Below are 27,005 nucleotides of genomic sequence, written 5' to 3'. Positions count from 1 at the left end.
ATTCATGGCGGGGGGGGGGTTAGTTTGTTTTCTGGTGCTGCTGAATGTTAACAGAAAAACCGCAGCACTCTACTTGCCTGAAGGGGCCCAGACAAGCCCCCCCACACTGCCCCCCCCCCAACTGGCTGAGATTGGCCAGGCTTCTGCAGCACTCTACAGGCTATGCTTGGTATGTGGGAAAGGAGGGTGCAGAAGCTGTAAAACAATGGCTTACCATGGCCGCATGCAAGCCGAATTCTGTTGCCCAGACCTGTGATCTCTAGCAGCAAAGCCACAAGCACTCAGCATTAAGAGGCAAAATGCGACCTTGCACAGAAATCACATGTGCTATGTAATGTGAACAGTGTTGGTCACCGTGAAAGAGTATAAGCATTGTTCTGCAAAATGTAGCTTTTAAAACAATTCTCTCTTTTTTCCCCTCCCTACAGCAGCTGCAAATTCCTCAAGCCTCCCTCCTCCATCCCGAAGGTTATCACAGATAAGGCGTCGTAAGAAGAAGACGCGGGAGGACATGTTTTCTGAAATTATGCAATCCAGCAGGAGTGACAGAGCTCATCTGAATGAGTGGAAGGAAACAGTTTCAAAGTATAGGAAAGAAGTCAGTGAACGTGAGGAGAGGAGGGACCAACGTGAGGAGAGGAGGGACCAACGTGAGGAGAGGAGAGACGATCGAGATGAGAGATGGCGGCAGGAAGACCAGAGGATGAAGGATGCAATGCTGGGGCTGCTCCGGCGTCTGGTGGAGGTTCAGGAACGGCTGCTGGAAAACAGACTGCCGCTTCAGCCCCTGTTCCACCCTCCCCCCTCCCCATGTTCCGTATCCTCCTCACCCAGACGTGTAAGAACGCGGGGGGGGAGGCTCCGTACACCTTCCCATTCCACCCCAGTAGACAGCCCAAGCAAAAGGCTGTCATTTTTTTAACCTTTTCTTTGTGGCTTTTTCCTTCCCAGCAATCCTCCTCCCAAATACCACCCGGATTCCCTCCCTCTTTTTCTAATCTATTAATAAAGAATAAATGATTTTTAAATGATAGTGACTTTATTTGGTTTGAAAGAAAGCTGGGGGAAGGGGCAGGGTGGGTTCCTTACAGAAAATCAGTCAGTAAAGGGGGAGGGTTTTCATGAAGGAGAAACAAACAGATATTTCACACGGTAGCCTGGCCAGCCATGAAACTGGTTTTCAAAGCTTCTCTGATGCACAGCGCTTCATGGTGTGATCTTCTAATCGCCCTGGTGTCTGGCTGCGCGTAATCAGCAGCCAGGCGATTTGCCTCAGCCTCCCACCCCGCCATAAAGGTCTCCCCCTTACTTTCACAGAGATTGTGGAGCACACAGCAAGCAGAAATAACAATGGGGAGATTTCTTTGGCTGAGGTCAGAGCGAGTCAATAATGAACGCCAGCGACCTTTTAAACGGCCAAATGCACATTCTACCACCATTCTGCACTTGCTTAGCCTGTAGTTAAACAGCTCCTGACTCCTGTCCAGGCTGCCTGTGTATGGCTTCATAAGCCATGGCATTAAGGGGTAGGCTGGGTCCCCAAGAATAACTATGGGCATTTCAACATCCCCAACGGTTATTTTCTGGTCCGGAAAGTAAGTCCCTTGCTGCAGCCCTTTAAACAGAGTAGTGTTCCTGAAGACGCGAGCGTCATGAACCCTTCCCGCCCAGCCCGCGTTGATGTTGGTGAAACGTCCTTTGTGATCCACAAGTGCTTGCAGCACCATTGAAAAGTACCCCTTGCGGTTTATGTACTCGGTGGCTTGGTGCTCCGGTGCCAAGATAGGGATATGGGTTCCGTCTAGTGCCCCACCACAGTTAGGGAATCCCATTGCAGCAAAACCATCCACTATAGCCTGCACATTTCCCAGAGTCACTAACTTTCGTAGCAGCACCTGAGTGATTGCTTTGGCTACTTGCATCACAGCAGCCCCCACCGTAGATTTGCCCACTCCAAATTGATTCCCGACTGACCGGTAGCTGTCTGGCGTTGCAAGCTTCCACAGGGCTATCGCCACGCGCTTCTCAACTGTGAGGGCTGCTCTCATCTTGGTATTCTGGCATTTCAGGGCAGGGGAAAGCAAGTCACAAAGTTCCATGAAAGTGCCCTTACGCATGCGAAAGTTCCGCAGCCACTGGGAATCGTCCCAGACCTGCAACACTATGCGGTCCCACCAGTCTGTGCTTGTTTCCCTTGCCCAGAATCGGCGTTCCATGGATAGAATCTGCCCCATTAACAACATGATCTCCAAAGCACCGGGGCCTGTGGTTTCACTGAATTCTGTGTCCGTGTCCGTGTCCATGTCCTCATCATGCTTGTCGCTGCGCTGCCGCCGCCGCTGCCTCCTCGCCTCGTTTTTCTGGTCCTGGCTGAGCATAAACTCCACAAGAACGCGCGAGGTGTTTGCAATATTCATGAGTGCTGTCTTGACCTCAGCGGGCTCCATGCTTGCCGTGGTATGGAGTCTGCAGTGTTCACCCACCCAGGAAAAAAGGCGCGAAAATGGTTGTCTGCCGTCCGTTGCTTTCATGCAGGGAGGGAGGGAGGGAGGGAGTGAGGCTGTACCCAGAACCACCTGCGACGATGTTTTTTGTCCCATCAGGCACTGGGATCTTAACCCACAATCCCAATGGGCGCAGGAGACTGCGGGAACTATGGGATAGCTATGGAATTGCTACCCACAGTGCAACGGTGCAGAAATCGACGCTAGCCCCGGTACTTGGACGCACACCACCGAATTACTGTGCTAGTGTGGCCGCACTCATTTCGACTTTATACAACCTGTTTCTCAAATCCGAATTATCTAAATTCGGATTAATCCCGTAGTGTAGACATACCCTGAGAGACTTACAGGGATGGGGGCATTTTCCTCCCATTTACTAAAAAGGCTCATTCCACTAGAGCTACAGCAATGTCCAGGGCATTGTGTAAAGCTGCATCTGTCAAGGAAATATGTTGCACCATCACTTGGAAATCTCTCTGCTGTTTTTTTTTTAAACATTACAGCTTGCTAGAGGGCATAGAGGAGCTTCTACACATGCTGCATTTGGCCACAGGGTTCTTGGTGCAGTAATTCCTGCATATTCAGATCTCCACGGACTATTGGTGCAAGTTCCACTTGGGTGTTGTGGAGAAGCTACTGCTTAGAAAACCGCTCTCCAAATTGGTGGAACGTAATGAGTGGAAAAGGAAATGTTCTCAACAGAATGTGCCCAGTGATATTTTTCTTCTGAGTTAAAATAAAATGTTGGATGTGATTTGTTTATATTGTTAAGCTATATATTTAAAAGAATGTCTTCCTGTTGCTTAAGTCAGTTTTCTAAGACTTGCATTTTTTATTTATATATAAAGCTCTGATGGGAATTGTTGATAAGTGCAGTATTTTATCCCACTGAGCGATTTATCTTGGGGTTGTTATTAAGCATAACAAGAAAAAGTAGGTACAAAAACAAGAAAATCTGACATCTGAACCTGAGAGATGCTGACCCCAGGTTACCATCGACTTTGGTAGAAGCTGCAGGTGCTCAGCACCTCTTAAACTCAGGCCCGTAGTATCTGCTGATAAATTGGGTTTTTACCGAGTATATCAACCAATTGCCAGCTCCCCCCAGGTATGATAAGTAGTTCTTAGAAAAGTCCAGGTCTGAGACTTAACATTATATGTATATGATATTTCTTGCTTAACTATTTGCTTTTTATGCACCTTTTCCCACCCCTGGTTGCCTTCTACCCAATTGCAATGGATCCAGTGCAGTTCTCTTTGTGCAGAACGGCCTGTGGAGACAATGTGCAGAAGGCAATCTCTAGCCATTAGTCAGTACTCCCATGGAGAGGGGTACAGTAGGTATGGAGCTGCTTCAGTAGCAGCTCCAGGGAAGCTTATGCTCACACTCGGCCAGGTGGGAAAAGGATTCTGTTTCATTGCATAGCAGATTTAGATTAAATCTCATGAAAAACTTCCTAGCTGTAAGGACAGTAGGACAATGGAACACACTGCCTAGGGAAGTTGTGATAGCTCCTTCGTTGGAGGTTTTCCAAAGGAGGTTGGCTAGCCATCTGTCTTAGATGGTTAGCCACAACAAATCCTGCATCCTGGCAGGGGATTAGACTAGATTACCCTTGCAGTCCCTTCTAATCCTGTGGCTCTATGATTTATTCTCCCATACCTCTATGGAAATCCCATTTACTTAGTTGTATTTGGGGACCAGAATTTGTCCCCAGAGATTAGCTTCTGAGAAAGAGAGAGTCCATTCCATTTCATATCCCCTTCCCTACTGGGAGAGCCACCTCCCCTGCCACTTGTGATTGCATATGATCCCACAGCAATTGCTTAAATGGGCAAATAATATTAGAAAAGTATGGATATGCTTGTAGCTGTCTTTTAATGATATTTAGCTGCTTGAAACCAGGAGGAGAGCTAGAATCATATAACCAACTAGCTCTGCAGACGGTAAGTGCTCCTCAGACTGGAGTTTGGGAACCACTGGCCTAAGAGAAAGGCACATGAACAGAATGTATATGTTCAGGTGGTAGAGTTAATGTTGCCAGAGGAGCCCTTGTCAAATGTCTTCTCCATTCCAACATTTTCAAGAGGTTTGTAAGAAACCGAGAAGCTGGGGGAGGGAATTTTAAGTCACCTGTTAGTCTTGTCTGTCCCATGGCATGGGCTGTTTATTTTTGCTTTGCCCAGCACTGAGCACATTACCAGTAATTAACAAATACTAAAAATGTTATTTATTTATTTGAATTGGGGTGGTGGTTGGCGGGCCATAGGTTAGAAGGGAGATCCTGGTTGTAGTAGGGAATTTCATTGGGAGGGGGTTGGGTAGACATTCACTGCATTGTGGATATGCTGTGGAGCGGGAGATACAGAACAATTTATAGTGCTGTAACAAGCTGAATTTTAAACCTATCCTCAGAAGTTAGTTCCTCCTGGTCTCTAACTCTCTGCTTCCCTTGTCTTAACATCATCCAGTTTGTTAGTATCCTTCTGTAACTGAGCTGCCTCCTGACCTGATAGTAGTATAGCCAGTGTACTCTCACCTGTGATGTCTAGAGAGGGACTGTCGCCTCCCTGCTCTGTATCTGTATCTGTATACCCCCTTGGTATGAAGTGTAGAACCCGATCTTTTTTACAGCTGTTTCACATTTCAGACTTGTATATAATTTGCTGGCCACTATCCCTCTAAGATTCTTTCTGCATTATTGCTTTCCAGGTTTCTTTCTTATTGAACTATCTGTGTTTCAAATTATTTTCCCCCAGACATATTTTCAAATTGAATCTTATTTTGTTTTTGATTTTTTTCTGGACATATTTATAATCTCTCTGGAACCCCTCTGTCCTTAGTGATATTCAAACGCCTTCTAGTTCAATATCCCCTGTGAATGTCGTTAACATGCTGGTGCCCCTCTATTCACATCAAGATGTTCATTTACACTGGCCCCAACAACTGATTGAATTTTTTTTAAAGTATACGGTTAAAATATCTGTAACTGAAACAGTGCTCGGTGTTCCAAAAGACTAATTGTACTTTCACTAAATGTCCTCTGACTAGTAACATAACTCTGACACTTTGCATGTTGGCTACTGCTCTTGGGAAGTTTTCCGAAAGAGCACTGTGTGTGTGTATTGCAGCGGTGCGTGTGAGAATTTCTGTGCTGTATACAGTATAATGTTGATGCTTTAGTTAAGGCTAAACTGGCCCTTTGGTTTATGTATACCCCTCTATTCCCTTCCCCCTTCAATTGTTTATAACTTACTAGAGTATAAAAATGACTTTGTAGTAGAAACAGAAGTGATTTTTTGTATGTGGAAAGTTCCCTAAAGTCCATCCAGCTTTTTGAATTATCTGACCCTAGAGATCTGTTTAAAAAACAAGATGCTTTTTGCATTCAGAGAAGTAAAACAGTAACAAGTTTGATTAAATTTAACTTTTAAAATAACAAAATCATTGTTTAAAATAGTGTAATGAGTATGAGCACTATGTTTATTTCAACTAACTTTAGAAAGGCACAATAGCACTGTTATGGACTTTCTCAACTCCTATTTAAGCTCATTCTCAGAGTCACAAGTAACAGGAGAGTGTGATTAGACAATTGCCCAGGATCTCATTGCAGAAAGTCTATATAACTTGTGAAGTGTTTGGGCTCTTAGGACTTCATCCCACTGACTTCTGTGGGACTGCACTTGTGCAGAAAGTTGAGGGTTCATGCCCTTATTTTAGAAACTTACTAGGTTTTGTACCCATATCTACACTTTGTGTGGTTGGCCCTTAATGGTACCAAAGTTTGAATCTCTAAGTATCAGGAAAGGATGACTCTTAATTGAAAAGTGGTAGGTGCTAGGTGAAGGGCTGGGTGGTATTATTATTGTTGTCTCGGTTGTTATTAATAATAAATTCCTTGACGCCAAATCAGGATATGACACAACCCATGTACTTTCAATGCCCAGCTTCTTAAAAATTCCCTTTATAGGCTCTGCGTCAAATTCTGCTTTTATTTACCCCAAACAATTTACAGATGTAAATCTGGAGTAACTCCATTGAATTCAGTTCATAGTTGTCACACGGGGTCTAATTTGGCCTGCAGAATATTTTATATTTGGTGACAATGCACAAGCAGGGAAGAACTTCTAGATGCCAGGTTGAGTTTGCAGGGACGGCAGTTGGCAAACCCATCTTTCTTATGGGCAGGCTGAGCACATTTGAACTGGAGTCAGAGACACAATAATTATGGAATGCCACAATGCCATTTTTCCAGCCTCTCCTCAGATTATAAGTGAACTTTAATTCTGTATGTTCTACTCTTGTGCCAACATGAACTTGACATTAATACACTGTAAGAATTTTTAATACGTACTTGTCAGTAAAAAGTATGAATAGTTCCCCCCATTGTGTTATTTTGTGTGTGTGTGTTTGTGCTGGTCCCTGAAATGACAGCTGGGGAACAGTTTTACTTTTAAAATATTAAACGCATTAATTGCTGTGCCAAGCAGAAGCTCCCAGGTCAGACAATGTTTTAGATTTCTGTTTTGTGCGGTGCTTTGCCAAGATGCACAGCATCTATCCATGGGTGCCTGTGTCCATGTGGTGGTATGAATACTGTACCTTACCTTCTTTTTCCAGTTGTTATGATTATTAATCTCATAAATGTTTTAAGTTATTAAATGGCTTAACATGGATCAGAAAGGATGGTTCATACGTGGGCGTGAAGACTGGTCTGTTGTGGGTTATATGTGGGAGAGGGCTATTACTATTTTTTAATATACAGAATTTTCAAGGAAAGAGTGACTTCTCTCTTCTGTGTCTAAAGACGGATAGTTGACAGCCGGGCAGCAGCTATTTTTTCTCAGACTATCTCTGTAATTTGTCACATTTTTTCTCAGATAATCACATGTTAAAATATTATCTAAACACACCATTTAAAAAGGTATATTTACTATGTTCTGTCTAGAATGACAAACATGCACGGGTGCTCAGTACTGTAAGATATTGTTTCAGCTCTACAGCCTTCAGTTTTAGGAGCGCAGCCCTCCCTGATATCTCATAGGTTTGTGCATTCTGCCCTCTCCTCTTCAGTGTTTACCGGCCCCACTGACGACGCATCTGAGTTCTGCTGGAGCACCATTCTTCTTGTCGGTCCTTGCTGTGGTTCAGGCAAGCTGGAGCTGCTGAGATATACTCATCTATAACACTTTGAACTTCCCTTCAGTTGTTCCACATGTTAATCCTTCAATGTCATATTGAACACCACTTGCCTTTTCCACCTCCTCTAAGCTAGGTGGCTGCTTCTGTAATGAACCATAACCGCATCAATGTTCGGGAAGGATGCTGTTTGCAGTTGTTAGGTTTGGGTTTCATTGTGACAAAAGAGCAAGAATGTATTTGTTTCATGCTGTTTGTGATTATTTCAGCAGCAATGGAGTAGGTGGCTGAATGGGATGGGAAGAAGTTAGTTGGAAACCTAGGAGCCTAAACAGAACACGTCTTTTTAAATGTTCTCCTGTGTTATACCTGCAGGGAGCGTGATATACGATATCATCATATTATCAACTCTTACTTTCAAAAAGCCCTTGTATCTGGTAGCTTCTCCTGCTAAGACTTACCTCACCTGGGGAGGAGGCAGTGTTGTGGCTAAGGTACTGAGCGCTGATTCATAATCACAAAATATTTCCTTATATTTTTTTGTATGGAGGGGGAAAAAATGAAAAAAAAAAAAAAGTGTTTGCCAAGATCAGAAGCAGCAGCTATTTGTAATCCAACGTTGCTTTAATTGTGTGGACTGCTGCTGACAAACAAATCAACCCTTGCTGCCAAATGTGCAATTGTTCTTCAGGGTATTGATCTCAGGAGGGGAATCTGACATTCCCTTCTCTGTATTACCCAAGTGAGGGGGATATTAACTGTTATAAATGGAATGGAAACCTGGATATTGTTTGATTGATGCAATGTGTTGGTGAATATCGGCATTCAAATCAGTAACCGAATTAACAGACAAATGCTTGTTGTGGTAGGATCTGGCTTTAATTTGGGTTCTCATCTGAAACGGAAGGGCAGTGTCAGCATTTTTTGTGTGTTGTTAAATGCAGCTGAGGAATCAAAAGTTCTGATCAGCCACCAAGTACTGAAACTATGTCTGGGGTCCCTGGCATTTGTAATGAACAGAGCTGGGTTGAAAATGGGGGCGTCTCCATGGAAATTTTCAACTTTTCAGCAAAAAATAAAAAACTGAAAATTTTGACTTGATAATACGGCTGCCAAACCTCCTAGAAGTTGTAGTCCATGTGCCCCATGCCCCCATTCTCCACTGTGGGCTGGGCTCTCTGGCCCAGACTACATTCACTATGCTTGTTCTTGGCTGAAAAATGAAGTAAACTGGGAAAAATTTGTGACATTTCCTTTGGCTTTGGTGGAGTTGTCAGAGCACAGTAAAAAGGGTGTTTGTCACACTTAATTGTTTTTCAAACACTTCTTTGGTATTCATGTTCCCAGGGGCCGCTCCAGGCACCAGTGCACCAAGCGCGTGCTTGGGGAGCAAGCCGCGGCGGGCGGCTTGCTGATTGCCATGAGGGTGGCAGTCAGGCTGCCTTCGGCGGCATGCCTGCGGGAGGTCCGCTGGTCCCGTGGTTTCAGCAGCAATTCGGTGGCGGGTACACAGAAGGCGCGGGACTGGCAGACCTCCCGCAGGCATGCCACCGAAAGCCACCTGACTGCCGTGCTTGGGGTGGCAAAATACATAGAGCCGCATGTACCTCATATAGCAGACCTTCAAATATAGGGTAGGTTGTGCCTGGGCCTTGCTATAAGGAAAGCCATTGCTATAAGGAAAGCTGCACAGGTGTGCTGAGGAGGGAGCAAACTGCACCATCCAAAGATGGTACATCATGTCTGCTCCCCCTACATCTGGGTTCCTCAGTGTGGGATCCTGCCTCTAGAAGCACAGTCTCTCCCAGAGCTCCTTCTGGGAGAGTAAAGCAGTGTGCTACCCCCAAATCCAGCCTGTTGGTTAAATTCCACAGTCTAGCCCACAGTATTCTCAAGCATTGATTTGAATGGGTAATGGTGTGGTCAGTGAAATAACTCAGGTTGTATACTGGAAAATGGCCTGATCCTGCAAGGTGCTGAGTTTTACTGGGAATTGAAGGTATTTTGCAGGACCAGGGCCATACTGTATATGTTTGTCTGACATCAATTTTTTTTTTTTGCTTGTTTGTACTTTTACCTCTTAACTGGAATATAAAAAAGAAAGTGAAATTTGATGGGGGGAGGGGACCCTCCCTTAATGGAACATTATGACTAGGAATTTACACCCATGACAGCCGAGAAATGCAAAGTTATGCTTTCTGCAGCAACTGTAAATTGGCTACGTTGGGCATAAATATGAAAGCATAAATTTAACAGCATATTCACTAATACAAAATACTACCGTATGTGCAAATGGATCAAGCTACAGTTGCAAATTTGAATTTCATGTCTGTTGTGGGTGTAAATTTCCAACCATAACAGTGGATTGGTGTAGCTTCAGCACTGAATGTATTGAGAAAGGGTTATCTGTTACAGGCGTGAGAACATTATGTCACATTAAAACCCTATGCAGTTTATGTACATTTCTCCAAAATACAGGCAATGCAGGACTATTAAAGCTGTGGCCGCAATAATGCTGATAGTTTTCATTTATTTATTTTCTGGCTAGAACAGTGATGACAGTAACACACAGTTGGCTTTTTTAATAGTTTGACTGTTGTGGAATTGCTAACCCAGTTTTTGGTGCATTAAAATGGTATTTGTTTCACAGCTGTCAAAATACAAGTTAAGCTTTTTTCCCACTTTTTCAATTTACAGTTCATTGTGACTCTTTCGTGGTGTCATTTTGTCTCCGCAGGAGCTGAGAGAGAGAATTTTAGTGAAACACCGTATCAAAAAGTTCCTCTCCTGTTCCCCTCAGCATGCTGCAGTTTGATCACTGTATTTGGAAAAACATATAATACTAATGCGAAATATTTGTGAAAAGCATTGGGCAAAAACTGTGCAGTGCTACCAGCTTTTTAGAGTTTTAGGCTAGGATGAAATATTGGTTATTGGTACTGATGTGTCATCTTCACTCCTAGCACCCTTCTTTGTTCTCATACAACATTTTCCCCAAGGACAGGAAGGTACCATATGCAGGTCTTTCTCTTTTGTAAGTAAAGTAGTATCTTGTGAGGCTTCTCTTTTATATGACTGGAGGAAATCTTGGTTCAGTTTAGTTGACGGATCCTGCTCTGTTCAAACAAGCAGAGAGTAACCTTATGATCAGCACGTGATTCCCGTAGCCTGAATCTATCACCAGGTTTCTCCTGCAGATCTGGTGACGTAAGAGGTTCTAAGGACTTGCATTTGGTACTTAGTCGCCAAGGTGGTTAGGTATATCAGATATACCTAATAAGTATGTGTAGATATACTTTACAGGTTGGCAGAGCAGGATGCCCAGTTCCCCATTTCATATGACAGTAAGTACCATGCATGTGGCTGCAGCGTTAAGATGCATTTTGTTTATTTTTTATTAGAGGGCAGCAGAAAATGATTTATGGTTTATTGTTGTTCTTGATCTCTAACTGTAAACATGTATCATTGGGCACAGATTCTCAAAAGCGTCTATTGTATTTAATAATTCAATGCTCACCCTTAAATACTTTCCAATTTTGCCTGGTTAATTACATAATGTTTTCTCGGGTATTTGCAGTATTCCCTGGAAATACCTTGTGGATAATGTAGTCATGTATCTAGTTTTATCTAGTTTTCTGAGACTACTGAAAAGTGTGAAAGGTACATGTGCTGTAATATTTGAAAATGGAGGTGTGTAGAGATAATCTAAAATAGCACAACTATAAAGCTCATTATATAGAAAAATGTCAACTGAGCAAAGGAAATAGCATAGAGTTTGCAGCAGTCATGCCGAACCCGCAAAAAAAATGCAGAAATTGGGCTTATTTTTGGCTTCATTGGCTTGTGAGTTGCTTGCTGGCTAGTTTTTCCTTGTAGCTTGTTGCTTCTTTTTTTTTTTATCAGCTCCCGGCAGACAGGGGCAAGCAGGGGCAAGGGAGTGAGAGAGTCGGCCCACCACAGTCCCAGACTGCACACCAGAGTGATCTAGTCACATAGGGTGTTGGGGTTCTTAGGGATTAGCTTGTTTTGGCCTTGTTTTGAAATGGGATTAGCTTGTTTTTTGGCTTATTGTGAAAGTCGAGGTGCTTATTTACTACATGAAAGTTGGCAACTGTGGTTTGCAGTGCATCACCAGAGCTGTATAGTAATCCTGAAAAATGTCTGACCATGTTCTGCAAATGGTTCTACAGTTTCTCAAGCCTCTCAAGTTACTCTCAAATCTTAAAAACAAAAAAAGTTCATATGTGGGGTATGTGGCAGGGCCTAATACTTATCTGTGTCCTGGGACTGTCAGGAAGGAACTGCATCAAGAAACCCTGGCATTTAAAACTGGGAGTCAAGGGTTAGCAAGCAGGGCTTAGCTTAGAAGCTACTGGAGCCCATTAGCTTCTGAGGAAACCTGCCTGGAGTATATCGAGGGAGGAGGAAGAGGCAATCAAGAGTCAAACAGCAGTGTCGAGGGGTTTGCAGATAAAACCACTGAGACAACTGTCAATTTCTATTAAACCTTGAGGAAAGGGAGTTTGGGGCTATTGTTTGCCTTGAACCTGAAAACGGAAGGAACGTTGGGTTTAGGAAAAGCTCTGAAGATGGTTGGAATTTTCTTCTTGGTTTTATTGGCTGAAGGAACACTTGCCCCCACAAGCTGTGCAGCGTACTACAATTTTATTTCTTTTTGGATTAGAAAAAAGCATATTTTTCTTATAAGTTATGAACATTGAAGTACTCAGTTATAAATGTTACAGAGGGGCAAATTAGTCTGGATACAAGAACTTCCTCACCTCTAACCCTTTGCTCATCTTTTGAAGTGTGGAAAAGTTTGGTAAAGGACTTCCCACATCCCTGTGTGGAAGTAGAGAAAGACCTGACAGGGATTTGAAGGGGATTTCAATGCAAACAGTCCCCTCTGTGAGCAATTGTCAGGCTAAGCTGTAACCCTAATAACGCGAGATTTGTAGAAGCGAGGATTGTGTGAGGCGAGTGGGAAAGAACTGTGTGAGAAGTTGTTGCAGCCTTGAGTTAGATAAGTATGGAATGTAGACTATAGTTTAAATTGGTGAGAAAATAAGGTATCAGGATGACCTATGTATAAACAAAATGCAGCTGTTGCACATTATTGTTTGTAACAAAAAGTATAAATGCTTGCTGTAATTGTTTGTCTGAAGAGAAACCTGTTTAGCTCTCTCCCTCCATGCAATTGCTAGAGATAATAAAGTATCTGACTTGCTGCACCCAACCAAAGGAGTGAGAACTCTGTTTTTCTCCAACACCTGTCTCTAGGATGACAGAGGAGGTTCCAGCATTTCCCTCTTATGACCTTTTCCCTAAGATCCTCTGCTTATTTTGTTGCCTTTTTGCAAGAGGAAGAATGGCTCCCCTCTAGCATTTTCAAGAGGTGTGAGGCTCATTTCTGTTTCTCGCCTGGGTCTTGAAGGACTGGGGGGGAGGTAAAAGGGAAAACAGGTTAGATGGCCTCCTCTCATGTATTTGGGGAGTAAAGGAAACCACCCGTTTGCCAGCCAGTTCAGGGTTTTGGGCTAAGTCACACACAAAAAACCCACAGTCTCATAAAATAACAAGGATTTGAGATTCTGTGGTATCTCAGTTAATGAACCTGCACATCTGGATGCAACAGGGCCTATTGATGCTATTGGGAATTGCTGGGCGTTCAGCACTTTTGAAATTCAGATCACTTACTTAGGTGTCTAAATATGGATTTAAGAGCCTAATTTTGGGTTCCCAGTTAAAAAATCTAGGACTGTCCCTTTTATATGTCCACCATTTGTGGGTGGGGATAGTGGCCTACCATCTAGTTTTACAACTATTTAACCAACTGCACTTTTGAACTAGGTAGTCCACATTTGGAACCAAACTGGGCACTGACTTCATACCTATCCAGTGCCATTGACTGCAGTTAGGTGGCAAAGAGTGACAAGAATATAAGACTATTGCCTTTTATCTTTGAACATACTGGAGTTTTCTATATTGTAAGTCTTGAGTAAAAGAATACCTTTTACCAAAATATTAAGGAGCATTGAGGTATCTGTTAACATTTTGATAGTGTTTAAACTATATTTGTCTGTTTGGAGATAAAAGGCTCATACTCTTTCCAGCTCTGTTTAAAAAAATAATAATACATTTGTTAGTCTAAGGCAGTAATTTCATGGTTTGATTAATTCTCCAAGGATACATTTAGGATACATTTAGTTTTCCTGGAGACTTGGTAATGCAGATCCTGTAAATGTTTATGTCCATGAGTAGCTTTACTATGTACATAGTCTCATTGAGTTCAGCGGCATTACTCACATGAGTAAGGTTACTCTCAAGTGTTTTGGAAGGATCTGGCCTTGTAAATCTGAGTTTAGCTGAGAATAGTATTAATAGTCCAATCCTGCTTCCACTGCAATCAACGGCAAAAGACTTGAGCGTGATTGGGGGTGCTCAGCACCTTTCAGATTCAGCGCATTAACGAACAGCATTTATATGTATTTTTTGCAGTATCGCTGTTTAACATCATACTTCTAAGCATGAAATACATAGCTACCATCTGGATTAGCTGCAGATTGTGTTCATATTTATTCCAGGCAAGTCTCCTGCTTGTCTCAGAATGAAGGACCTGATACAGAGTTGTGATTTCAATGGGTTTTGGATTAGTCCCTAAATACCTTGAAATTAGTTCAATAAGTTGCTACGGTTCTTTGGTAGTGGAGAACGTAATGTAATGTAACTTGCGGGGTGAGAGGGAAATATGTTAAAATAGGAGTCCTGTCACATTGGTATCTTTAACAACATAATGTTCGTTAACTTTGTATTAACACAGTAAGTCTAGGGTGTCTCCAACATCCACAGCTCTGGCTGTGGTGTAAGAGGTGTATTCCTTTTATTCATTTAGAGTTGGTATTGTCTCAAGAGCTCCTGTCTGATGGCTTTATTGTGTGGAGTTTTGAATTGGTATACAGGAGATGAATTTGTTTGACAAGTTTATTCATGTAACAAGTTGGATAATCATTTGTGATTCACAGTTTGATTCACGGGGGTTATTAATTTAAAACTTGCACTATATTTCTTATCAGATATTCATTGAAAGGTTTACACTGTACGTAACAGGATTTGTATAAATCTGGGCACTGTAAATTTGTCCTACTAACAGGTTTATTGCTCTATCAGGTATTCACTTAGAATTTCTCTGTTCTATCATAAAACATTCCCAATCATAGAATACATTTTTTATTGAGATAATGTACTGTACGGACCAATGCCTACATATGAATTGTTGAATTTGTATAAACAAAATAAGAAAAGTAATTTACCCTTGTAGTACCCAAAGATCCTGTATATATGTAAGATGCAACGTTTTTGTGGAAGGCAGGTAATAAGACGCTTGCCTCCCATCACCTTGTGATGGTAGCCCCCACTGCCCACTTGTTACATTTTCAAACAAACAGCTTTGTGTTTTCTCCCATGTTGCCCAAGATGCTTTAGAAGCACTCCATGCAAATAGCAGTGAAGCTACCTCATTATCCACCTTTGAATTCATCCTCAAAAATCTCCTTTGCTTGATTCCTACGTTAAACTTGACAACAGTTAGTCTGCTACTATACAGAGACCACTACCTACCATGCTGACCAATATTGTCTCACTGTTTACTTGCAGTCCTCTATGTGTATCCGTTTGTTGTCTCTTGCCCTGTTCTTAGATTGTAAGTCCCTTGGACAAGGACTGTCTTTTTGTTCTGTGTTTGTACATCACCTAACGCAATGGGATCCTGTCTGTGACTAGGGCTCCTAAGTGCTGTGGTAATACAAACAATTAGAAAGTTAAGCAGGAATAGGAGAAGAGAACTACTGCTGTCTGGTTCTGGTTTTTGTTCAAAATAAGGATTGATTTAAAGAAAAAAATCTCATTAAGGGCCAGATCCAAAGCCTATTGACTTCAGTGGGCTTTGGCTTGGGCCTTAAAAGTCCAGTGCCTGTAAACATTGGCCTCATTTTGTTCCTCCCTCTTTGATCTTGAAAATATCAGGGCATGCTCTCCTGACTACTTAGATCATGAGACAGGGACTTCTAGTCTACAGCAAAGGTGACACATTTACCACTGCATGCTTAGAGAACATATTGTAATGATTATGAAAATATTAATTATCTTAAAAATAGTCTGTATTTTTTTAATCTTAAGGGTTTTATTGTAACTAAAACCAATAGAGGAAATTAACTGATACCCCCATTTTTTGAGTCTAAACATGTTCTTTGCTTTGTCTACAAATAAGAATGCACCAAGAACTGTAAATCAGACTGTTTTAGCATTAAATTGGACATTGCAGAAGATAAACATAAACATTACAGAAGATAAATGAGATAAACACGGTAAAATACACTACATGGAAACGTTATGCATGAATGTGATAAGTATCTTTTGAATATGTGAAAAGAACTGTGTAAATCTTTAAACTGATTCTACCTTGAAAATTACTGTGATGAAATGGCCTCCTCTTATTGAACAGATCTGCTCCCTCTATGTGTTTAAAGGTCATAAATGTTGACTAAAGTGACAAAAATAAGTTCTTACTACTCTTAAGTAGGTAGACCTGTTCTTATGTAGTTAGACCTGCAGAACCAACACATCTAGGAAAGAGGCAGATGAATTCTATTCCTGCTCACAAGTAATTAGCAGAATTAATGTTTATTCTAACTGCAGAGCCATATTTTATTTTTTGAGTACGCCTGTTCAATCTCATTAAAGATAGGGAAGGGTTGCACAGTGTACCTGCATTGTTTGCCTTACAGAGCCTTGGTTGCTAGTGGTGATGTGCAAGAAGGAATTAAGGTTGAATGAGTTTGCGGAAATGGCAGCTAGAAGAAATATCTTTTTACTTGTGAACTGAGCAAAGGAGGCACTGAGACAATGAACATTGGAACCCCATAATGCCATTTTGAGAGATTAGCTTTTCAGCTTAGAACTGCACTTTAGCTGCTTGACAATTCAGTTTGTGCTTCTAAAAACAGTGCACAAAGTTTTGAAGGAATTAACTCTATGAAAGCTTAGTTTACATGTTATTACAAGCATAAAATAGAATTTTAAGTATCTCTATCCAAATCAAACATTTATATAGATGTGTGTGTGTGTGTGTGTGTGTGTGTGTGTGTATGTATATATATATATTTATATATATTATTATTTTATTTTTTAGCCTCTCAGCAAATATCCTCCTGTGATAAATGACATCTCCTTTTGGCTGCCCTCTGAGAAATACTCTGAAAATGACTTCTATGATTTAGTCCGAACCATTGGAGGAGACTTGGTGGAAAAGGTTGTCCTCATTGACAAATTCACACATCCCAAGTAAGTAAAGCTCTTGAAATATTTCTTCCCCATTGTCAGATGATAATATGTGTTATCTAGAAAAATGTATAAAAACATGCTTGGTTATTACAGTGGCTGTACATTTACATTTTCATAGCTCCAAAATGTTTTCTACAGCACTGTTTTCAAAAATGGGTTTTATTTTATAAAAACTTTATTTTCCTTTTAAAGTTTTGTATGAATGTATGAATTTATGCTAAGGAGGGATAATGCTGGCTGAAAACCAACTTCCCACATAGATCTGCCAGTGTACCTCACCCACAACATCCCCATTCTAGTCCTAGACTGTTGAGCCATGACTGCTATTTGTTTGTTTCTTCCCTCCTTCCTTCCTTGTGGTCTGGTCCACACATGTATCCTGAACGTGCATGACAAGAATAAATTGGGTAATATACGAATATTGTTTATATTTAGTGTGTGGGAGGAGGGAGATTAGATTTTGCTCTCTTTTCTATTAGCCAGCCATGTAACTGGAACAATTCACACTTCCAGGCATCAGAATTCCTTCCTGTTAGAATAGGAGCATAGAAATTATCATACTGGAAAAAAAGAGTGGTCCATCTAATATAGTCTGTTATCTCTAACAGTGACAAATGCCCGATGTTGCGGATAAAACTATTTTTGAAATCATCCTTCACACAGTTTAAACTACCTTATGCCCTTTCAAGGAGGGTAAGAGGTAAAATTTTATTAGCTGAAACCATTTTAAAAATTGGGTTTTAAAAATGATTTATTTTCGGTCTTCTTTTGTTCTTGTAGGTTGGTGGGGCTGTGAATCTAATTGTGCAATATTATCTCCAGTGTGAAGGGAAATTTCTGACCTAAACCTAGCTGATAATCAGTTTATGCCTTGCATCCTGCAGGCTTTTCCTACCACAATCAGACATTTGACCCCATTGTTCTCTTGAATTTGTTGTACATTGTATGCTGGATGGATCAATTATTTTTCTGGCCTGGTAATTATCGTGGTTCAACAGGTGAATAAGTTTTGGTTGGTTGTTGGCATTTTCCTTAAAGTGGGCTTGGCGTTGTATGAAACAGAATTTCATTTATGCAAAGAAACGGACGTGTCACCTGAATTTATGGAGTCATCTAAAATCTCTGCATTTCTAGTCCCTAAGCGTTCCTAACATTTAAGTGATGTCTCCTGCTGTGAACAGGATTTTCAATTAATACCTCCAGACTGAAAGTCAAATATCCAGCAGAACAATATAGTCTATGATCAGATAATGAGTGCACCTCACCATTATTAACTATGGAGACTGTGAAGAACAAGTTTGTTGCAGCCATGCACCCGCATTGTCAGTTATCACAAGACAATGTATAGACCTGAAAACTAGGCGCACTGATGTTGCTGAAAATACATTTTAATTGCCAGTCTTCATATCAGTGTTGATAAATAAAAGAAGCATCAGAAAGTTGTTATGTAAAAATGGGAAAGACCTGTCCAGAACTAGTCTAACTTCCTATATGCTAATTCTATGTTTTTACTCAGGTAAAATGTCTGTTCCATTGACAGTTTTGTGTTGGTTGCTATCTTCTCAGAATACTGTGATTAAAAATGTGGCATTGCCTTTGTTGCTAACCATTCTCTTTGGGCAAAATTCTGAACTCCCATCATGCAGCAGGGGGTGAGTTAAGGTCTCTACAGAGGCTGGGGGATGGAAGAGTCCTCTGTCTCCATGTTGCTCTATGGCTACTAGTGCAGCCTTGAGGCTGCAGTAGTCCCCTCACCCAGCATGTTCCCTCACTTCAGGCACCTTGGCCTAGTCGTGGCCCAGCTGTCCTTGTCTCAGGACCTCCCAGCCTATTGCCATCTAGAACCCCTCCATGCTAGGGTGTAGGAGCTTTGATGGTGAGGATCTCTGTAGCATGTAAAGGCTGCAGGTTCCTGCATAGGGTCTCCCCTCCTTCCCCCATATGTGCTGCTCCCACCTTGTCCTTTTTATTTGGATCAGAGCCTTCCACATCCTTTTTCTGCTTGTAAATTATCTGCAGCACATTTAGATTTTTATGAATGTATTTGCAATTCAAAATTACTTGATTAATAGCTTATGTGAACATATTTGTCTATTCAATGGATTGCTTGCAAAACTATTCATTGTGAATATTGTTTTCAGTATTGAGCTATGACTAGTCCCCTCAGTCATATGTTATTGTTTCTGCTAACTGATTGAATGACTACTTGCATATCCATAATGCAAGATGTCTGTGTAAATACTTCATTAATACATATTTCCACAAGTATTTGTGACATTTTCCCTTTTCTCCAACATGCTGGTGAACAAAAATGTTTTCATGCAAATGTTTTCAAAATCAAAAAGGGTTGTGAATACTTAGAATTTTATGGAACATTCCAGAGTGGACAGCAGTTGGTAAACATTTCCAGATGTTCTGCAGTACAATGGTGCTATCCACGTCCATAAATTCAGTACTTGTTGTATGAGATAACCTATCCAATATTTCTGAAATTCCATCAATAGTTAAATCAGAAAGTGGTCCTCCTTTTATGGTCAAGACTTTGCTAATTTCGCAAAAGAAATGGGTTTTCACAGAGGAAAAAAATGTTGTCCAAAAAGCAGGCAAATAGAGGAAAGATGTATGCCTCTCCTAAGTAAGCAAAATTGCTGCCATCCAAAACATTCCAGTAAGAAGAGTATATGAAATTGCTGAGACATTAATATCAGTAATGCATTCATGCAGAGATGATATTCCAGTGATGATAATGAGAATGCACATGCCTGAAATAATAAAAGAAACATCAATCAAAAATGCCTAAACTTCCAACAGAGACCACAAAGTGAAATAAAGTTGACAATATATATATATATATAATAGAAAATAAGCTGTACTGTCTCATTTTAAAACCAGAAGATATGACATGGGTGAAACAATCAGTTTAGAACAAAAAAAACCTCTCAATTTTATCCTGTATCATTATGGGTAACAATAAGGAAAGGTTGGGAGAACAATACGTAGGAATTCATACTGTTTAAAAGAGATGTCTAAAAGGGATAGCTCAGTGGTTTGAGCATTGGCCTGCTAAACCCAGGGTTGTGAGTTCAATCCTTGAGGGGCCCATTTAGGGATCTGGGGCAAAAATCGGTCTGGGGATTGGTGCTCCTTTGAGCAGGGGGTTGGACTAAATGATCTTCTGAGGTCCCTTCTAACCCTGATATTCTATGATTTTATTCTAAAACAGAAGTGACTGAATGCTGATCTTTTGAAAATGAGTTGAAGGCTATACCAGCAATGTGTTTTCTCAGACTTAAAAGTTTTAAACTAGTGTTGCTAAATAAACTGCAGAGTGTACAGTGGCTCCAATACAGTGTGGCAGTTTGGAAAGTGCACCAGCATAGCCACCTCTGGAGGATTGCATCTGAACAGGGAAGTCCTCCAGTGACATATAGCCACTGTAGCAGCTCCTAGTACAAGTGATATGTCTTGGGAGGAATGGGTATGGCCAGGACAGCCTATGATTGGTGGAACATCCTATTGGCCTGGCTGATGGCAGGGATGGATAGGTGGAGAAGAGGCTGGTGGCAGGTTGTGGGCACAGGGGCAGAAGGATCTATACCACTAGAACACACTTCCCTTCAGAACCTAGAATTGAACCCAGAAGTCAGAGTCTCTGTACTTCTCTGGTTAAAGCCACCTTTGCGTGCAATTTCCTGCCTGAGCAACACATCTCAGCCCAGCCCCTTTGCATACTCCATAATGATGCAGGACACCATGGAATCATGTGTTCTGAAAAGTTTGTTCTGTCTCCCATGGATAAATTTTTCCAGTACAGGATCCCAATTTTAAGTTTGACACACAAATTCTCCTTGTGAGATTAGTAGGAAGGTACAAAGTGTAACAGCGCTACTTTCCCCTTTAAGGGCTAGAGGCCGCAGAGCCAGCCTTCCCTAGTTACTAAGTAGACACACCTGAGCAGGGATCAATAACAAGGATCAGAGTCCAGTTCAGGTTTCAGTGTTTGGGTCAAGAGGCGAGGTCCAAATCAAGCCAAGGGCGAAGACGAGGGTTCAAGAACAGGGAGCAGGAATGGTCACGACCCTGTTACATGGAGACTAGATGGGTGAGGTAATATCTTTTATTGGACCAACTTCTGTGGTGAGAGACATGCTTTTGAGCTTACACCGAGCTCTTCTTCAGGTCCTGTTACATGAAAGAAATATATAAAACTGGAAACCAGAAATGAACTTCTCAGTGGTATTTAACAAAGTAAATTTTTAATCAGAACAATTAAAAATACCCTGAAAAGGCAGTATGGGAAAGTATAAGCAGGAAATTTTCTTTTGCTCCCTTTCACATGCAGTGTTAAAAAGACGGCAAGGGAGTAGTGAAGGAAGGTTATTCCTGTCTTTGAATGAATTTCTTGTGTACTTTGCCTTGCTCTGCTCCACGCGGCTCCCAGAAGCAGGAGCAGCCAGGGGACTCTGCACGCTGCCCTCACCCCAAGCACCGGCTCTGCAGCTCCCATTGGCCGTGGTTCCCAGCCAATGGGAGTTGCGGGGGCAGTACCTGTGGATGGGACAGTGCGCAAAGCGGTGTGGCCCCGCCTCTGGAGGGGGTACGGGCCGCTGTTTCCAGGAGCCACTTCAAGTAAGTGCCACCTAGACCCTGCACCCCTGATCGCCCTCCAAACCCTTTGATACCAGCCTGTAGCACTCTTCTGCACTCCAAACCCCTCATCCCCAGCCCCACCTCAGAGTCTGCACACCCAGCCGGAGCCCTCATCCCCCCCTGTGCACCCCAATCCCCTGCCCCAGCCGTCCCTCCATACAATTTCCATACCGAGATGTGGCCCTCAGGCCAAAAAATTTGCCCACCCCTACTATAAATACTAAAATAGGAACTACCACCATTTCAAAATGTCCTGGATATAGAATAATCAGATGGCCAGTATCTTGTCTGATCCTTTCTCCACCCCTCTTTGCCTGCCATATTAATTGATAAAGGGGGCAGATTTGTAGTGGGGTAGGGAGAAGTCAACAGATCCCATCTTCTACCACAGTCTGTCACATTGCTCCCATACCTCCTGATTAGATTGTATAAAAGCCAATCTATGGTACATCTCCTTATTTTCTCTTTTCTTGCCATACTGTGCTTCCTTTCCCCTGCCTCCTCCTCCCCCTCCCCCCCCAAAATGCAGATCAAGCAATACAAACACAAATACTTTTAGAGCTTGGTTCTTTAACAGGGATATTTTTCTGTTGTGTTTTTGTTTTGCTTTCTGCAAGAGGTGAATTACAGTGGAATAACACTGAAACCCTGTTTGCTGCTAGTATTACACAAATTAAAACACAATTAGTTCAGTCCCTGAACTCCTTGTTCTTCATCCTGAGTACATTACAGTTTGCTGAGGGATTCTCTGAGATTACCTTTAACTGCTGACCTGGCAGAGTCCCAGTTGTAGTTTCTCTGCAAAGATCACCAGAAGAGCAGAGGCGGCTTGATAAGAGCTATCAGAGGATAGAGGCCCCCTTTTAATGAGCTGTGTGCTTTAGTGCGCTGGAGCTTTTCATTTCTTTGGTCAAATAAACGGAAGACTAATATTTCTGCATTAAATTAATAATGTATATCAGGGTCTTTTGAAGACTATTGGTTGGCTTCTGGCCCTTTTCATCAACCCCAATAATCGAGCAAGCCTCTGAAGATTACACAGTGGTTTGTAAAAGCCGGCGAAGGCCCCATGTCTCCTCTCCCTTTCCTCCCACACAAAATAGCACAACTTAACTCTCTTCAGTGAAGGAGAAGCTCTCCATGTTTCGCTTTTGTCTCATAGCCCTCAAAATGACCAAAAAAATGCTAGTAATGCAGATGGTTCCTGGATCACTCATGCATTGGCATTCCACTCTTGGCATGCATACACCAAAGATCAGTGTCTTTTGGCTAGCAGTGTCCTTTCAGGTTGTGTTTGTGTCTTGGGCATTCTTACACCCCTGTGACTGAGGATGTAAAGGGCAGAGCAGGCCCAACTGCCACTCAGTACCTTCTCATCACCCATGGCTGCAAAACCGAACTCCTCAGTGTCCGCATCTTCTGTTTTCCTTATCTGTGAATAATTATCTGTGTATTAGCATTAGTTAGGTAGTTTATCATTGGCAGATACATCGACAGCCTTTTGGAAGTTGTTCTTTTTGTATTTTTTCTTCTCTGATCAGAGAAGTTGAAGTCTCCTAGCTTTAAGTATTGCCCCTCTTGTGAGGCAGCAATTCCAGTAAAGGATACAAGCACACAAGGTGATTTTTCTGGTTAGAGGAAGTACATAGCCCTGACAAATCTGATGTAACTTAGCTGGACTTACCTCCTAGTGAAGACAAGCCCTCAGTTTGTTTCGTTTTTTACATATGGGAATATCGTGGGTTTGAAATTTCAATTCTGACTCCAACAATATAGGGTATTCATTCTGCTTGCTGTAGAAAAGATTGCAAATTGGGAGGAAAGAGCAGAATGGTGGCAGAGAATAAAATCCACATGCGGAGAAATAAAGTGAAACTGGTTCACAGAGGAGACAAGATTGAAATCTTTAGACTGTGAGGGTGAGAAGAGAAATCTAATTAAGTAATAAATAACTACAAGTAGGCATTATATATGTCATATACAGGTCACCCACTTTGTGCTAACCTAGAATGTTGGGTTCTATCTCAAATTTATAGAACAGATATCTCTTTAGCTAGAAAATCACTTTTTAAAAAAAAATTAAATTGTCCTTGTGTGGGAGGGGAAGCATGGATTTAAATTACAGGGACAATATGCATGAACTTCAAATAGATTTGAGAACCCCAAAATATGTGAAGTTAGTCAAATCTCAAACTAGCGAGGCTCATCCATCTACTTCTATCAGTCCAGCGTTAAAACTCAGCCGTAAAATACTTCTCCCTGGGTTGAAACTGGATTTACTTCAAAACCATCCCCAGCAATTGGGCTAGCAGTCAAAAGACCAGAAAAGCTGAAATATGCAATATCAATTATCCACCACTTTAAAACTGTCTAAAAGCATATTTACATGATAGATCATAATAGCTATTGTAATAATCTACTGGATTAATATTCATTTTCACATTTGGTACATATAACTATAGTTCATATTTAGATGATAGACTATAGTGGCCCAGAAGGACACTCTGAGGTCCACTGGGGACATTATCCAATAAAAAAGGAAGTGTATGATAGTGTAGGTATTGTATGGATTTAAACATACAGAAATAGAAATTGTCATACCAGAATATACCAAGACACCATCTGGTCCAATATCCTGTCTATAGAATTGTCCAGTACCAGTTGCTTCAGAGGTGCATGTAAAATCACCATGCTGTTCCAGATTCTGCAGGTCTATGATTCATGGTACAATTTCATTCTGACTCCATACTGGTGTCACCTTGTGTTCTGAAGGTTGAGATTTGATAGACCTTATAATTTTAGTGCAACTGTAGATACTACTCTTATTTTTAAAATCTTACTAAGTTTATTTGCCTGGAAGATTTTCAGTGGCATGGAGTTTTTGATAGATACACTATGCAAAGTATTTTAATTAGTTTTTTAAAGTTACCATTTAGTTAGAAGTTCTTGGGTCACAGCATTACCTTGGACTTGGCAATGCTGAACTGAATCTGAGGATTACTATGTTTTGTGAGATCCTGGAGTACTTAAGTCCTCCCTAGTTTTGAAAACCCTAACTAATTTTGAACTGTCTCGCTATTCATCCCTAGTACTCAGTGCTACCTCTGATACTGTAGTTTTCTGAGTAGATCTGGGAGTAGAAGTACAGACTTGCTGTGTGGAACTTTGGACAAGTCACTTAATGTCTTTTTTTTTCCCCATCTGCAAAATGAGTATGATAATACCTTAATTAATGTTTGTAAAGTGCTTTAAATACTCACCTGTAATGGTGTTAAGTAAATGCAAAGAATTAGGTTGATAAATTAGTCTCTATATAGCCTCTATTTGGTATTTGCTTAGAAAAAAGTAATTTTTCATCACATCACTACATTAAAAGGTATAAAATGGACATCTGTTTCTTCTCTCTACATTTACTTCCAGCTTATGCTGGTTGTATATTTTTAAACTGCTTTATTTTATTTTATTTTATTTTATTTTATTTATTTTGGTGAGCTGTGTTCTTTCTATTCAGGTTTTTGGTATAAAAGTATAAATACACAATTTACATTCACCCTCAAAATTACTTAAAATGTAAAAGATGCTTTGCCATGCTTTTAGGTGTTATGCCTAATATGAATAATAGAAAGTTATGAAGATGGATCAATTGCAAATGGCTAACACAGACAGTACTGTTAACATTAACATACTGCATTAGAGATACCTAAATTTTAGAGGAGTTTTGATCTTTAGAGAAGTCTTAATCCAAATGCAAGCTTTGCAGCTCAGGCCCATCTCTGTAACATATAGCTCCTAAAGGGTGGTTAGTGCCCTGAATCCCATTAGCCATCTGGAGATGCGGGTGATCAGAACCTTACAGGACTTGGTAATCATTTTTGTAGACCAGTAACTTTAAACAAATTCATTGTTAGTATAGAATATCCACCAAATACAAAACAAACAAGTTGAAAACATTGTGATCTCTTCCAGGAATGCTGACATTTATTTGTTCTGAAATTACGAAAACATGTTTCCTTGGTCTAAATGTTAACATTTTCCAGCATAGAGATAATTAACCTTTCAGCTGTTTATTGCAGTGGATCGACTTTTTAAAAATCCTTCCTAGCCATAGAGTTTTTTTCCTTACAAAAATTAGTTCTGGAGCCATTAAAGATGAAGGGCAGAATTAATTATTTAGTGCTAGATTCATCCCTCTTCTGTGAAGTTACAGTAAGGGGTGAAGAGGGGCATAGGGACTTTCTCCCCTTCCCTCCCATATAAATAGCATTATAGAGTCTATTCCTAGCCTCAAGGCAGTCTAAGAAGTGCCTGGCTACCATGCCAGCTGGCACTTCACAGCTCCAAGGGGGCGTAGTCTGCAGGTAAGACCAGAAGCCCAGAGCTCCAGCTGGCAATTACATATACTGTAAGTTGTAATTCAGGGCAACTGCACCTGTATTTTCCTTTAGTGATTCAGCAAGGGCACACAGTCACAGGCTTCCAGTTCCCTAGCCATTGCCTTTCTTGGGTGGGAGACTTGTCTCTCTCCCTTCTGGCCGGGTATTGCCATGCTAAACAGCTTCCTGTCTTCGCTGTTTTATTCCTAGACAAAGACAGACTGCCTAAGCAGACCTGCTTGCTTTATCTTCAGAGACTAATAGCAGCGTCACTGCCCACAGTTAAGCTACCACACCATTCTTCTAAGCAAGTATATTTGATTATTAAAGTAAAAGGACTACAAAAAAAATATTAAAAATATTCTTTGCTCAGAACAAGAACACTCATGAGAAGTTTAGTCCATCATTTACACAGTTCAGAGGTCTTTGAACTGGAGTTCTCAGGAGCGGGTAATAGGTATACAATTGGTTTCTCTTCCCAGGGCGTAGCTTCAAAAGGATGAATCTGAAGTGGGTCATTTGTATTCCCCTAAATATTCCTAGGAATGCACAATACACATGCACTATCCCCAACCGTCCTGAAAAGTCCCTAATAAGAGATTGCATGAGTTCTTTCTGCTAAAGAAGCTCTATAGAATCACACAATAGTACACAAACATTTGCATTTTCAATACAATGGACCCTAAAGGTATTAAGTGTAATTCAATAAGGTTTAACTTAACTCCATAAGGATATTGTCATATCTGTCACACTGCGATAAACAGTATGCAGGAGCAAAGGACTGCTGTGCTCCTCGTGAAAGGTTTGCTTGGTAATTTACTGTGGCTCTCTGACTGGAATCATTGTGCCTTGCATGAGTAGAATGATTCTTGTGACAGAGAAGTGGCTGCAATGCCGGCTCTAGGCACCAGCAAACCAAGCACATACTTGGGGGGAGGCTCAGTTCCAGGGCAGCATTCTGGTTTTGGGGGGTTTTTTTTGCTTCAACAGTTGGTTTTT

At 41.3% G+C, this 27,005-nt stretch overlaps 1 protein-coding gene across 6 annotated transcripts in view; it reads left to right on the top strand.

The window, feature by feature from the left end:
- FARS2 (phenylalanyl-tRNA synthetase 2, mitochondrial) overlaps nt 1-27,005 on the top strand; it is a 398,911-nt gene that overhangs the window by 271,405 nt on the left and 100,501 nt on the right. For all 6 annotated transcript variants that reach the window (XM_054018529.1, XM_054018530.1, XM_054018532.1 and 3 more), the window contains one exon: nt 16,832-16,983. In XM_054018529.1, the coding sequence (XP_053874504.1) occupies nt 16,832-16,983 (152 nt within the window). The remainder of the gene's footprint in view (nt 1-16,831; nt 16,984-27,005) is intronic.

Source organism: Malaclemys terrapin, chromosome 2 (genome assembly GCF_027887155.1).
Source record: "Malaclemys terrapin pileata isolate rMalTer1 chromosome 2, rMalTer1.hap1, whole genome shotgun sequence".
Taxonomy (NCBI): Eukaryota; Metazoa; Chordata; order Testudines; family Emydidae; genus Malaclemys; species Malaclemys terrapin.
This window is presented reverse-complemented; position numbering and strand designations above follow the sequence as displayed.